The following is a 14,460-nucleotide window of genomic DNA, read 5'->3' on the forward strand; positions in this document are numbered from 1 at the left end:
AACTTTTATTAATTATTGTCATTCTGGCTGTATTTTTTTGTTTTCCTAGCATGGTACATTATATATACATGTATTTATAGCTATGAAAAACATTGCCATTAGAACGTTATTAATTAGTTGTTTATAATTAATCAATTTAAATTAGTCGAATTATTAATTTATTTAATTTGTTCACTTAAGCATATATCGGATGTTTAAATTCCATTTTATTTATGCAGTTATTTACTGGCAAACAAAAAACTCCTGAATAAAATTCAGATTTAAGGCAGATTAATCTTTAACCTAAAAATTAATAAATAATTTGCTCTATTAGCTTGGTGAAAAGAGATAGAGATACTATTTATTGTGTACTCTTAGAGTGCTACCTATGTTTATACTCATTGTAATTTGCAACCAAACCATATATTTGATAATAATTATATTGAATATCTTAATGGCTTAATTTTAAAATTTAATACAATGGGAAAATATTGAGAATTAATTTTTAGTTGCCTGACATTACTCAATTTTAGTATTTAAGTATATAATTTAGAATTTAAGATTTAAAATCTATAATTCAACACCTAGATTACTCTAATAATCTCCATAGAGAAAACAAAAGACAAATTAAAAAAGACTTCTTTAATATGGAATTAATTCACGACATACAGATCGTGCGTCAATAGTTAAAAGTTAAAACAATAACTCTTTATTATAAAAAAAATTAAAAAGCAATATAAATATTTGTACATTATGAGAGAAAGAAACGTAGTTAACAAGTTGATTATTGTTATGGCTTTGCCGTTGAAGAAGTGCATGTGCATTAATGCACTAATATAGTATGCGACACATACATGCGACAATAGTATCAGGATGTTAATAACCCAACATAAGTTTTTGAGTCCAACATACTCATTTATCTCAGTTTTACCCTCTCCCAAAATGCTACTCCTATATGTAATGGTTGACAAAAACTATTGTTACGTCACAAGGCTATGAATTTTCACCACGTGAATAATGTCCTCTGTTCTTCTTGGTTATCTTATCATATCTGTAGGACCAAATATTTTTGTGCACACTAACACACAAGGTTTTACCAAGTTACTTTTTGGTACATATAAAAGTATATTTCATAAAAAATATTATTCATACGCCAAAATCAGTTACCAATATATTTGTGTATAAATATATATGTGGTTTAGTTTATTTTTAATATATATTTATATTTTAATATGTATTTTATAATAATAACTAATTTTAGTGACTAATTTTAGTATACACGTAACATATATAGTCTAAGATTCATATATTCTCTCTTATAGATAAAACTGATAGACTTACTATTTTTATTATGATATAGAAATGGTGGGACATTCTTTACTTTGATTTGCACTATAAATATTAAATAATATACAATTATAAAGCCTCCTTCAGTATTTAGAATTTTATTTTGGAACATTTAAGTATGTATTTTGTGTTGTTACTCATCTTACTACTTTAAATTTCGGCATAGTAACAACTAAACTCTTACTCATTTAAGTATCTTATTTGATCATATAGAATAATTTAATTGCAATTAATCAAATAACATTATTATTATTTGTAGTAAGATGGTACCTCGGAGTAAGATCTATAAACCTTTAGAATTTGCTTGAGTTGAAAATTTTAAGTTGTATCGTCGCGGCCTGATTTCTTGCTTATATTAATTAGAAATTTCGATTATAATAGATAACACATAATCTGTAAAAGAATTAAAAAATTTCACCGTAGAATGCAATTTGACCAAATAAATGTGTTACTCTCTAGTCTCTAAAAGAAGATACTAAAATAAGCATATGAGGCTGCATAAGTCATGCTCGCCCCAATCAATATTAATATAATCAAAACATAACTCCGCCAGATTCAAAAGAGTGATATTATATGCATTACCTTTATATACACATTTCTTGTACACTTTTCACTTGTACTAATAAAAGCTATTGATAAAAATTGAGAAAGATAAAAATTTATGTTTTTAAATCATTGAGAAAATATACACAAAAAGCTGTAAAAATATCATTTTTCGTCTCAAAAATCTTGAAGTCGACATAAAATATGGGTGACACTAAATTTCCATGAAAATAGTCATCATAATATGTTAGTTGGAGAGCTGAAGAGAGCTAAGAGGAAAATTCTGCAAAATAAATAGCATGCATACGGGTGAATATTCACATGCAATTGTCTTATATGAAGGTGATAGCCGATAACCATTAGATGATTTGAGAAGTTTGACTAAGTTGTCATTTAATGATTCTTAACTATTAATTTCACATCAAAACAACTGCATGTGAGTTTTTACTATGTAATGATTATGAAACAAACTTACAACAGAAAAAGGGACACAATGATTCTCAAAAGAGGGGGGGGGGGGGGGAGAAGGGGGGGGGAGGATTCAGCAAAGACTGAACTGAGAATGACCAAGGAGAGAAGGTATAAGTCAAATAGAGGAAGATATAGCAGGAAGCTTTATTGATGGGAAGTGTTTAAGCTTAATGTCTTGCTTAGGGAAGAGGAAACATATTGCACAAGTGGCGCATCAGGGAAGAAGAGACAGCATAAATGCATGAGAAAATTATAGAAATAAGGATTGCTGAATGAATGCAGAGTGGTTACTGACGAGAGAAATGGTAGTAACAGAACTAACACAACATTAGACAGATAATACCCACATACCCCCTTTAAAATCCATTATTGATGCTGCTTGTGTGGGAAGGGGATTAAACACTCTCGCATATCATCTCGGCGGGAATTTCTGGGATACACAAAGATTCTGATTGGGATCCCAGCATGACTCCGGCTTAGGCGGTTGAGACACAAACTGATATCTCGTACAATCTCATCCTAGGTTGTTTTTGGGATGGGTTGGGAACCCAAGATTCCACTGAGATTTTGCAAGATTAACTACTCTGTATGTTATATGGCAAAACTAGTTCAAGAATGTTACCAAATCTACAATATATAATGTCACACACAAAATATGTCAAAATTCAAAAATAGCTTGTTTTAAAACATTAGAAATGTTGTATATGTTTAAGCATCCCGGCAGTGCAATTGTGAAATATGATATAAATTCTAAAAAGAAAAATAAGAGTCTCACATAATACCAGAGTTAATATTAGGAAACTTTATTCAGATATTGAAGCAGTACAAAACCAGCTGTCTGCAATGTCTCCATAAAAAATGGAACAGAAAATTCAATGAGGGAAATAAGAGGAATTCACAGTTTTCCACCAAAAGAACTTGTGACAATTTCATTTCCCTGCATTAAAAGAAAAGAAATAATATATGAATGAATGCAGAAAATGTGAACATAAGAAAAATGCATAGAGATTCCGACTCAAAGTAGGAGCTTTCTTCGTCGAGAAAAGTATATTTGCACCCTTGGTGGTCCAAGATTCTTTATAAATTTTATCCATTAAAAATTTAATTGATGGGTGAGATTAAAGCATTTTTATTATATAAAAGTAACTTTATAAAACATACTTAATGTTCAAAGAATACATTTAACTTTGTAATATCTATTTTATCCTTCTCCTTCACTACCCCTTGACTTCCCTCTTCCCCTCGTCATGTCTATATTGGCAAACTCATCTTCTTACCTTGTCCCTAGATTCCGCCCCCTCCTCCTCCCACCTTTTTCTTCTTCTAAAATCTTCCCTCAAAGAGAAAGAATCAAAAGAAAAAAGTTAAAAAAAAAAAACTAAAGAAACCTTGCATTCTAAGACAATACCATATCCCAACAAGCGACACAATCAAGAAATAAAAAATATACTTTTTGTTACGATGACTCCTCCCTCGACCCCAGTTAATATTTTGTTCTGAGTTACACCTATTGATGCTTTAATTGATAACATACAAGACCCGTTTTGGATCTAAGTTGGTCTGCATCATTGTATATAACTAGCACTCTAGCAGCCATGGAGATATAGTCATAACATGGATATTTTGCTCAATGTAGTTGCCTCTTCAAGGATCTTCCTAAGAAGTCCAAGGTTATTAATGTTCCAAGGTGCATAAAGTGGGATGGGATAAAATGGAAGAAGAAAGGACAAAAAAAAGAGTCATTTTTTGCTATAATTTTATATACTTTTATAAAAAGCACCAAGATCCCCATGTTAGATTTTGACATCTAAGTCAGAACCTCTCAAAGTAAACCCCTCTCTCCAAACTTTTAGGTGAAGAAACCAGCTAGGTGAAAAGGATAAGCCGGCAGCTAAAATGGCAATACAGGAGAGGCAGCTTCACGTTCCAGAAATATAACAAATAGCATAGCATGTCTATACAACAATGCATGCTTTACAGAAAGTTTGATAGTCCATGTACCATAGTAAACTGCAAATGAGCTAAGAGCAGCATCTTAAGGCTCAACCATTCACTCATTAAACAGAAATCATAAATGAAGTACCATTCGATACGCAACACTTTATGTGCATCTACCTAACAATTTGAACCATTGGCATAAAAAGTCGCATAACATTACCCCTTCAATTCTAATTCTACCTTAAAAATGGTTTAACCCAAATTCTATAGCAACACAAATGCAGAATGTTTATTAAAACATGGCAGTGTGGAAGTGATGAGAATTCATGGTGGGATACCTGAGAATTGTTGGAGGGCCTCGTCGTAGGGGTCTCGGCGTCCTTGGACCTGGCTGATCTGGGCATCCCAAGCAAGCTGAGAGTTATGGCGCTCGAAGGTCCAAAAGCCATAGGGCCTCATTGGGAGACTCCACATCTCCTTGGTCTTGGCGCACCTGTCTTTCACGGTATATACATGCTCCCTGAACTTCTTATCCCTTTCCTCTGGATCCTCCATCATCTTCAGTACCAAGTGCCTCGCAAATTCCATTATGAATCCCATCTCTGTTCTCTTCTATTCTCTTTATATACACTATCACCACCACCAACAATAACAACAACAAAACAATCAACAACAATCTCCTCATAAACCCTAACCTACTATGCAAATATGGAATAATCAATTCAATTGAATGTCAAACCAAATATAATCCACAAAGTAACTAGAAATTTCGCATAATCTATCTACATATTCTAGAATTGATTAAATGAAATAAGAGACATCGTCACAATCATTTAAAACAAGTATGTCTGCACAAAAAAAAAAAACTTAGAGAAATATTTGATCGCAATCGATAATATTATGTAGCTTCAGATTTGGGACTCGGAGAACTGAAGCAATAAACAGGACCAGCGAAGAACCTCAACGTAATCGGAACAAGAAACTAGATCCGTCGATGGTGATTGAACTGGCTCTAAAATTGCTCGACTGAATGTTAGTGTTAGTTTTTTGTTTTTGGCTTGAGCAAGATAGGATTCTCTTTCTCTCTCTCTCTCTCTTTCCCAGTTCCAGGGTTCTTGAAAAAATTATCATTTTTATTATTAAAAAATATTTAAATACAAAAATTTAATTAAATAATTATATAAAATTTTTTATAATGTAATTTATTATTCAAATTATTTTAAAAAATAGACATTATAATTTTTATTTTGATAGTATTTTTATTCATAAATTTATACAAACACATAATATAAACAGTGAGGTATAAAATAACATAATCAAAATAGAAATAATAGCATTATTGCCCTTATTTTACATTATTTCCATTTAATCGCTTAAATTTTATTTAAATTTTAAATGTTTGATGTTTGATTATATGATACTAAAGTAATGACAATCGATTTGTGGTCTTTATCCTGAATTTGTGTTTTATGTCTTTCGTAATTGTAAAGTCGCGTACGAAACGTGAAAGAGTATAGATAATTTATTGAGTAAAATTCTTTATTTATGGCTATCAACTCAATTCCACCATCAAGGTGTTTTTTGACCCTTGATCTTTGTTTGCACAATGAATATTCTCTTATTTCAGTGGAATAAGTTCATCTTTAAGATTGACTACTCTATACAAAAAAATTTTATTTGTTGAACAACTTTTCATTTAGTTAAAGACTATCATTTTGTACAATCTGAACTTTCTCTAACCAAGAGTAAAATTGGTTCCTTTTTAGAGAAATAAATCACATGGATGCTCCTACTTCCAATGGTATCATAAGGAATTATGATGGTCGGCATGTTTTAGTGCTAAGTTGGGTACTTACTCTATTACTCAAGGTGAACTATGGGAAATTTTTCTTAGATTGGATTTGACTACCAATCATAATATTTTTAATCCAAGTATTGAGGTGGATTTAAAGATGGCTGCAAAATTTTGTTGGGAGAATAATGCTAATTTCCATTATGCTAAATCTATTATTGGCTTATTGCTGTGATCCATTTCAGATGTCATAAGTTTATCGCTTGAAAAATTCATCATGAATTGGAAGTAGATGCTTGTGTTAATCGACTAAGGCACAGGGTTATAATCTGCTGTTGGGATGCTATTTTTTTTTAATTTATCTTCTGCTATTTCTTCTTATTTTATGGCATACGCCATTGATACTTCTTTTTTTAAGAATTGTTTCGATATAGTTTTCTTGGGCTTTAGCCTCGCTTTTTATAATAAAAAAAATTTATCATTAAATATAAAAGTTGCTAAATCAATAACAAAAAATTTAAAGGATTCTAAAAATCGGTTCGAATTGGTCGGTTGAATTGCAATCCGATAAAAAATATAGTTCGGATTAAAGCCAAAATTGGGAATTAAAAAATCAGCGTTGAACTGTCGAATCGAATCGAAATTCGGTCGATTTTTTGAATTTTAATAAATTATATTATTGTTCATCTCAAATAATAAATTACAAAATAATTCAATTATAATTAAGATAATGATTAATTAAATTTAATACATTATAAAATATAATTTACATGTTATTTTAAAAGAAGTTGAATAGTATTTATTATATATATATATATAAATATAAGTAAATTATAATTATGTTTTAATGTGTTTGTTTATATTTTATTATAAAATGATTATTTTTGTTGAATTACAGTCAAGGTTCTGAAAATCGGTTCGAATCGGACGGTCAAACCGGTCAAACCGCAAACCGCTATCAATTACGGTTCGGACAGAAGGTAAAACCGGCAAATTTAAAAACCGTCGTTGGATCGTTGAACTGGCCGGGAACCGGTCGGTCGTACCGAACCGTGATCCGACCGGTTTTTTAATCTTACCAAAAACGCTGCGTTTCGCTGTGCAGGATGGCAACCCTAAGTTCCCTAACCCCCTTCCTTCTAGTCTCCAGCCTCCACAACGCGAAGCAGCAGTCCAGAGTCCAGATTCTCTCAACCTCATCGAAGCCGCTGGCGCATGTCCGTCCAGCCACCGCCACCGTCCCAACTTCGAGCTTCGAAGGCAACGGCGCAACGTTCGTCCAGCCACCGCCGTTTGAGCTTCGAAAATCGAAGCCACCGTCGCCGGTCTCACCTCTTGCCTCCGTCGTGCAGTCACTTCCCGCCGATGGCAGCTCTATTCCACACGACCACGTCGGCCACCTTCCCCGAATCAAGAATCATTCGTGCATCGTGCACCCCCATTAGCCCCTTCTGAAGAAAATCAAAGAGAACCCTAGCCCTAGGATCCTTGCCGCCGCCGTCCCCAGGTTCTCGGCGCCTCCACTTCTTCTTCTTCTCGCTGTTCGGAACCCAGGTAGCTTGGTTCGTCATCCCCATCTTCCCTGTCTTCTCTGTTCGTGGCTTGGAGCAGCTCGCCGTTGGGTCGCCGCTTGCTGTCGCCTTGCCTATTGTCGTCGTCTCGTCGGTTTCCATCCGTGTCTCCGTCGAAGGTTAGTGATGGATCTGTTTAATTTTGCTTCTGGTCACCGATGGCTCTGTTAGTCTGTTTAATTTTGCTTCGCATTCGCTCCTTCCTTTTAATTTTGCCATTGCCATGGTTAGTGGTTACTGATGAGTGATGAGTGATGGCTCTGTTTAATTTTGCTTCTGGTTACTGATGGGTCTGTTTAATTTTGCTTCGATCGGCTCCTTCCTTTTAATTTTGTTCTGTTTACTGATGAGTGATGGCTCTGTTTAATTTCTGAATGCTTGGTTCTTCTTGTTCTTTTTAATTTCTGGAATTTTTGTTCAAATTTTTGTGTAATGTTTTATAATGTTGCTGCTTTGTAATTATTGGTTGCTGGGTGCAGGTTTAGAGTCATCACTGTTTTGGAATGTTTATGTACTAATGTTTATTGCTATTTTGTCATTGTTGGTTGCTGGTTGCTAGTTGGAGGTTTAGTGTGATTATTGGTTAATATTTTGTAATGTTTGTTGCTGAATGCTGTTTGTGCTGAATGCTAAATGTTTGTTGCTGAATGCTGTTACTATTTTTAATTTCGTGAATAATTTATTAATTTTATTGTTCTTAACTTCTGTTCTTGTTAAAAAAATTTGCAATTGGTGATCTTTTGATTTATTGTATGTCTCATGTTTTTAATTTCACTTTGCTTCTAGGCTTTGAAATCAGGTTATGATAACTGTGATGCAATTATTTAGTTGGATAACTGATGTAATTATTGAGTTCTAAGAGATTGAGTTTTTCTATTCTATTATTAGTAAGACATGCATAGCTTAGTATTTTCTATTTCTTTCCCTTACTTCTGAAGTTCATTGTTTCAAAGGTTCAGTATTGGCTTCAACTTTCAAATAGGAATTGGGAGCTGGTGAAGATAATAACATCTTCTGGAACTGAGTCTGTTGTTTCACTGCCTGATAGAAAAGTAAGATATGATCTAGAATTACCACAGTACACAGTGATGTTTGTTCTATCTAGCTGGACTCACTGAGACAACTGAAAAATATTCTTTTAATTTAACCTTGTTAATCATATCTTGTAAAATTCAGACAAAAGCAGGGCCTATTTTGGTTGCCATAAATCCCTTCAAGAAAGTTTCTTTGTATGGTAATGATTATATTGAAGCCTACAAGTGTAAGAATTAAAAGGGCCTGTTTTGTTTTACTTTTTGACTTAGCTACATTAAGGCAATATTCTCTGTCTTTAACTTGTGCACTGCAATTCAATTCAACTATTTTTAATGAAAGTATAATTATGTTAATTGCCAATATATTTGCTGTAAGTATTTGAGTATTTTGATGATTAATTACATTTAGTTGGTGATATGTTATATAAGGTTTTAAATTTGAAAGATACCTTAGCATGTTTATTTATAATTTATTTATTATTTTATTAAGGAATGGTTTTTTCGGTTGAACCACGGTTAGACCGGTTGGACCAGTAAACCAGTGAACCAGTGACTAAAACGATTCGATGACCGGTTCGGTTTTCAGAACCTTGATTACAGTGGAATCGGTCAAACTAATAAATCATTAAACCAATAATGAAAGCAGTCACCAAACAAAACCCAGTAATGAAAGCGGGTTGATGACGGTAGAACCTTGAAAGAATTCAAGTAAATTAGTTTGAAAATCCCAAAATACCCTAACAACTACACGAAATCCGTGATCTTCCCCACAGCTCTCTCAAACACCGCAACAGCAGCCACTTCCTTCACACTGCGGCTGTGCTTCTCTCTCGCCGCCGGTCAGATCTCCGCACCGATCTGCTCTCTTCTAGTTTTTTTTTTTTTTTTTTTTTTTTTCTGTTGCCTCTCTCATTATCTTGATTAATTGATTACTTGATTATTGAATATTGACGACTTGATCTGTTAAGGATATGGATTTTAAATTGCTTTGTTCATCTATCTATTTTATTAGATTAGTCCCTGTCGCCGCCGCTCACTGTCCGACACCGGCCCTGTTGCCGCCGCTGACAGCCTCCGCATACTCCTTCCCTCGTCGGTGGCTGAGTTGCTTGCTGCTGACCTGCTTTTGCTCACTCCTTCCCTCCGCCGCAAACACCGCTTCTTCCTCGTGATCCAGGTGAGTTTTTTTTTTTTTTTTAAAAATCTTCCTTTGATGAATTTTTTATGTTATGATTTTATTTGTGTACTCTGTTCCTATGATTTTTCAAGGATTCCAAATTTGTGCAATATGTTCTGTGTATATTGGGGTTATGTTTTTTTATTTGTTCTTATGATTTTTTATCATTCCAAATCTGTTCTTATGATTTATATTTGTGTAATCTGTTCTTATAATTTTTTAAGGATTCCAAATTTGTGCAATATGTTAGGGTTATTATGATATTTTTTTTTATCTTTCTTTGGTTTTTTCCTTTTTGTTTCTCTTGATTGTATTTACATTAGGGTTATATTTTCTTTTGCTGTTCAATGTGCAATCTGTTCTGTGTAATCTTTGCAATCTCTTCTATTTCTTGTGAGTAGTGACACTGTCAGTAGATTATTGCGTTTGATGAATCTGGTGGTGGGCTTCGTTAAGGTGGTTTGTGTTTAGGAAGTGGTGGGTAATATGGTGGCTAGGTTACTTTTGTATGGTTAAAGAGATGTGTAATGATTGTCATGATTCCTTGCGTTGTGGTTACATGTCTGTGTGCTGACTTATCTGTGTTTGGAAGGTTGTGGTTACTTGTGTTGAATCCAGGTTCTAAACTGTTTATGTAAGTGATTTTTGTGGATGTATGTTTCAGATGGCTATGAAGCCATGAGGGAGTTAAGGTAGAAGAACCTGAAGTTCTGGCATTCTCTCATATTGAGAGAACACTAAGAACCTTTTCCTTTGTTTCTTTTATGTATTAATAATGCTATTTTAATATTCTGTCAAGCAGATGAAAATTGCTGGATATAAAGCAGCTTTGGTCTTTACTCAGAAATCATTCAGATCTGATACAACATTTTCTAATTTGTGGCAGGTAGAAGAGTGAAAGAGAAAAGGATCAGAGTCATTTGTACAAAATGCTTCAGCACCAAATTGTGCAATCCCCTGCTAGGCTAGGCCTCACAAACCCGAATTCACCATCCATTCCGAATCCTACTCCCCCAAAGCTCCCTCCCTCACAGAGCCATCATCACCAGCCCCACCTAGACCGCCACGCAGCTGGCCCTTCTGCAGCTCTGCTCTCTCTTCTCCCACCTCTCCCTCGAGCACAAGCACTTCTTCAACAAATGGCTTCCTTAACTTCTAAGCTCTTTGAAGTTTCACCCAACAGGTCGCTTTGGGTCACTGCATTCCGAGGATCCATCCCCACCTTCCTTTCTACCCAAGGCCAAGCTCATTCATCGACCCCACATGATTCTTCTCCTTCCACAACCAAAGAAGTTATTTCACAATTCACTATTCTTCAAACTCAGATCTTTGAAGCTGTCGCTGAACTCCAAGAGATTCTTGATCTGCAAGATGCTAAGCAGAAGATTGATCGGGAAATTCGCTCAAAAGATTCAGCACTTCTTGCATTTGCCAACAAACTCAAAGATGCTGAGCGGTGTCTCGACATTCTTGTTGATGATTACTCTGATTATCGCCGCAGCACCAAGAGGTTGAAATCGGGAGATGACAGTGAAGATGATTCTTTGACATCCTCAACTGTCTCATCCCAGCTGAAGCTATCAGATATATTATCATATGCTCACCGGATAAGTTATACAACCTTTGCGCCACCAGAATTTGGAGCTGGGCAAGCCCCTTTGCGTGGTGCACTGCCACCTGCGCCACAAGAGGAGCAAATGAGAGCTTCACAGTTATATAACTTTGCTGACCTTGATGTTGGATTGCCTAAAGTTGTTGAAACGAAAGAGAAAACAATTGAGGCCATTATTGAGCCTCCACCTCCACAGCAAGTGGATGCCAATTTGTCTGCAATTCAAGGGTTGCTTCCACCAAATTTTACAGTTCCGCCTGGCTGGAAGCCTGGAATGCCTGTGCAATTGCCTATTGATCTTCCACCTCCCCCACCTGGGTGGAAACCTGGGGATCCTGTGCCATTGCCACCCATGGACTCACTTCCTGCACCAAGGTTTGAGCAGCAACAAGTACCCCATCACATCCCTCAGCCTAAGCAACCTGAAGTCATTCAAGTGCAGCATGTTAATTTGGATCTTGACGGTAGTGATAGTAGCGATTACAGCAGTGATGAAGCCAGCTCTGATGATGAAGATTGAGAAAATGATGAAGCTCATTAGCTCAAACTGACAATTGTATAGGTAAAAACTTTTGTTATGTTTTTGTAGGGTTAACACCATATATTTGTCCTTGAATTATAGTCTTTACCAAAATAAGCCCTAAAACTTGCACCCCAGTATATTTTAGTCTTGTGTTATTCTTTAAAATGTGTCTTTATAATATTGACATAATATAGAATAACATTTTAGCCAACTAGGCTTCAAAGTTTTGCCATACTTTCCTCCAACTCCCTTCCCGGCTTCCATTTCTAGCCTTCCTCTGCACATCAGGAGTAAGAACATCCCAACTAGTTCGCATGTTTGTCATGGTTTTCACTGTTTGTCACGGTTGCAAAACAAGCGCTAATTTAACCAGCACCTATTTTGAAGAGGTGGCAATTGCTACAGCATCCCCATCTTCTGTTTAAACATTTCTAGCATTTGAAAGTGTTATTCCATTTCATTCCTTTTAGGTCTTTGTAGTCATTTCCTTCTTTTCTTCCTCTATCCCTGGTCATTTACTGGTAATGTAGAAGCATGGACAACCAATCGTTTAGAGAATGATATAAACCTAGATTGGAAAGTTAAATATTGGTTGGTTGACATTAAAACATTCACTTCAAAATTGATTAGTGTAAGTTGTCACTAACTCACTATACCGAGTATACAGCCATAGTTTAAAGCCCTGGCGAAAGAAATGCTGTTTCCATCTTTTACACTATGCAATAAAGTGTTTGGTTATTTTTATATATATATAAAAAAGGATATATTACAAAATATGCACCACTAAATTACAAAATGCAAATTTTATTTTCTGTTGTTTCCCATTTTTTCTTCGTGTGGTGTTCTGTATTTTGGTTCGGATGACTCCTGGTACATAATCTTGGGTTGAGGGTTTGTACTGTTTCTGCTGCAAGCTCTATAAAGTGGAAAGCATCTTAGTATATGCTTCTTTAGAAGTTTTTCAATAGGCACTGTATTTTCTATAGTGGAGGGTTCTGTTCCTTACGTTACAATGACATTTAACATAGACAATAATTGCTACTAGTATTCTATTTTGAGATTTAGTTTAAGGATTTGGTTTTAGTTTTTGACCGAATAAAAGTGTGAGAAGAAATCAAGTTTGGTTTGTGTTTCCATTTTCTTAAAGGGGAGCCTTAGAATAGCAATTGAGTTGTCTCTGTTCAAGCCGTAGAATCAACCCATGATGCTTGCATCAGGTTAGGCTGTCTATATTATACCCTTTGGATGCGAACAAGTGGCTCTTTCTGGATCCTGCGCAATGCGTAAGGTGGGTGGGATGCATCAGCGCTTTTTTCCGCATTTGTGTTTTCTTTTTTATTTTTAGCAAACCAAACAGCCCTAGTTTTTGGCTTAGCTTTGAGATTGGCATAATGGCATGACACTTGATGTATTCATTTTCGCTTCTTTCTCTGAGAATTAAGCACTTTCTAAATTATCAAAATATCTATTGGACTCCGATCAAGATACATCTTCTATATCACTAATCATCCTCTTTACCTAAACAACTGAAATACTCCATTACGACAGGTTTGTGCACAATCTTGATGAGGATTGAGGAACTTTCTGTTACATGACATGCCAATCATCTCTATTACTGGAACAGTGGTTGGATAGAGGATAAATTGCCTTGCCTTCCATTACATTCCAACAGTGGCGAGCCTTGATAGAGGATGTTTTCTAACTCAACAATATTTCGTCCCTCTCAGTCTTCATGTTAATTTACTGTAGAAATCAATCCATTATCTAACCTATTTGTGTAACTGCTTCTGTGTATTTTGTGCCCTAGACCGTTAGAACATTGCTTAATTTCTGAATGGAACATGTAGCGCACTAAATTTTTGGGTGCTTATGTTCACAGCTTATAAGGAAACATCATTATAGATAAGTTACTAGTTGGTTAGATCTTGAAACTTAAAAGTCTATACCTTATTTTTTTTTCTTTTAATGTATATAATTATTTTCTTGTTGGACGACTATCCAAAAATGTCAAAAATGATTCATCAAAAGATTAGTAAAATAGTGGAGAGTTTGGTAACATCAACTACTATATATTTTCCAAGAAACACCACCATTGAGAAAGGAGAAAAAAACATCAATGGCCTAAAATGTGAAAGAAATTAGTAACACTTGAGTGTGTGTTACTAGGGGAAGGAAAAGACTTTGGAGGATTAAATTAGTGGACTCTGTAATTGGAAAACAAAGAAGACGACTTGCAACTCCAGAAACTGTTGCAGCAGAGAAAATAGAGAAAAGAAAGCTTTTCAGAACGAAAAGAGAAAAAGACAGATGTATTGAGCTATTGGAGTATTACAACACTACACTTGCAATAACTGAGACACAACCATATAAAGCTCAGCGACTCTGACTTAGTCTCTCAACAAGATTAATCAAGACAGACTTTAGCAAAACAGAAAAGTAGTTGCAGTGTAGTTGGTTAACTACTTTCTTTTTT

At 34.9% G+C, this 14,460-nt stretch overlaps 2 protein-coding genes across 7 annotated transcripts; one reads left to right on the plus strand and one right to left on the minus strand.

The window, feature by feature from the left end:
• Positions 1-2,996: 2,996 nt before the first annotated feature.
• LOC112702403 (uncharacterized) lies at positions 2,997-5,419 on the minus strand. Its single transcript, XM_025753415.3, has 3 exons — positions 5,238-5,419; positions 4,617-4,908; positions 2,997-3,277 (listed from the first exon to the last, which is right to left on the minus strand). The coding sequence occupies exons 2-3, from the start codon at positions 4,876-4,878 to the stop codon at positions 3,270-3,272; spliced, it is 270 nt and encodes an 89-aa protein (XP_025609200.1). The 5' UTR covers positions 4,879-4,908; positions 5,238-5,419; the 3' UTR covers positions 2,997-3,269.
• A 1,750-nt stretch (positions 5,420-7,169) lies between these two features.
• Positions 7,170-13,925, plus strand: LOC112702395 (mediator of RNA polymerase II transcription subunit 4). 6 transcript variants are annotated; one of them, XM_072199104.1, is made up of 5 exons: positions 7,170-7,760; positions 8,595-9,514; positions 9,688-9,852; positions 10,739-12,026; positions 13,536-13,925. In XM_072199104.1, the coding sequence occupies exon 4, from the start codon at positions 10,782-10,784 to the stop codon at positions 11,982-11,984; it is 1,203 nt and encodes a 400-aa protein (XP_072055205.1). In that variant the 5' UTR covers positions 7,170-7,760; positions 8,595-9,514; positions 9,688-9,852; positions 10,739-10,781; the 3' UTR covers positions 11,985-12,026; positions 13,536-13,925. The 6 variants fall into 6 exon arrangements, with proteins under 6 accessions (XP_072055205.1, XP_025609184.1, XP_025609186.1 ...); XM_025753399.3 differs by having other exon boundaries at positions 7,179-7,760; positions 8,595-8,693; XM_025753401.3 differs by having other exon boundaries at positions 7,179-7,760; positions 8,595-8,693; positions 9,693-9,852.
• Positions 13,926-14,460: the final 535 nt, after the last annotated feature.

This window comes from Arachis hypogaea, chromosome 7 (genome assembly GCF_003086295.3).
Source record: "Arachis hypogaea cultivar Tifrunner chromosome 7, arahy.Tifrunner.gnm2.J5K5, whole genome shotgun sequence".
NCBI classification, from domain to species: domain Eukaryota; kingdom Viridiplantae; phylum Streptophyta; class Magnoliopsida; order Fabales; family Fabaceae; genus Arachis; species Arachis hypogaea.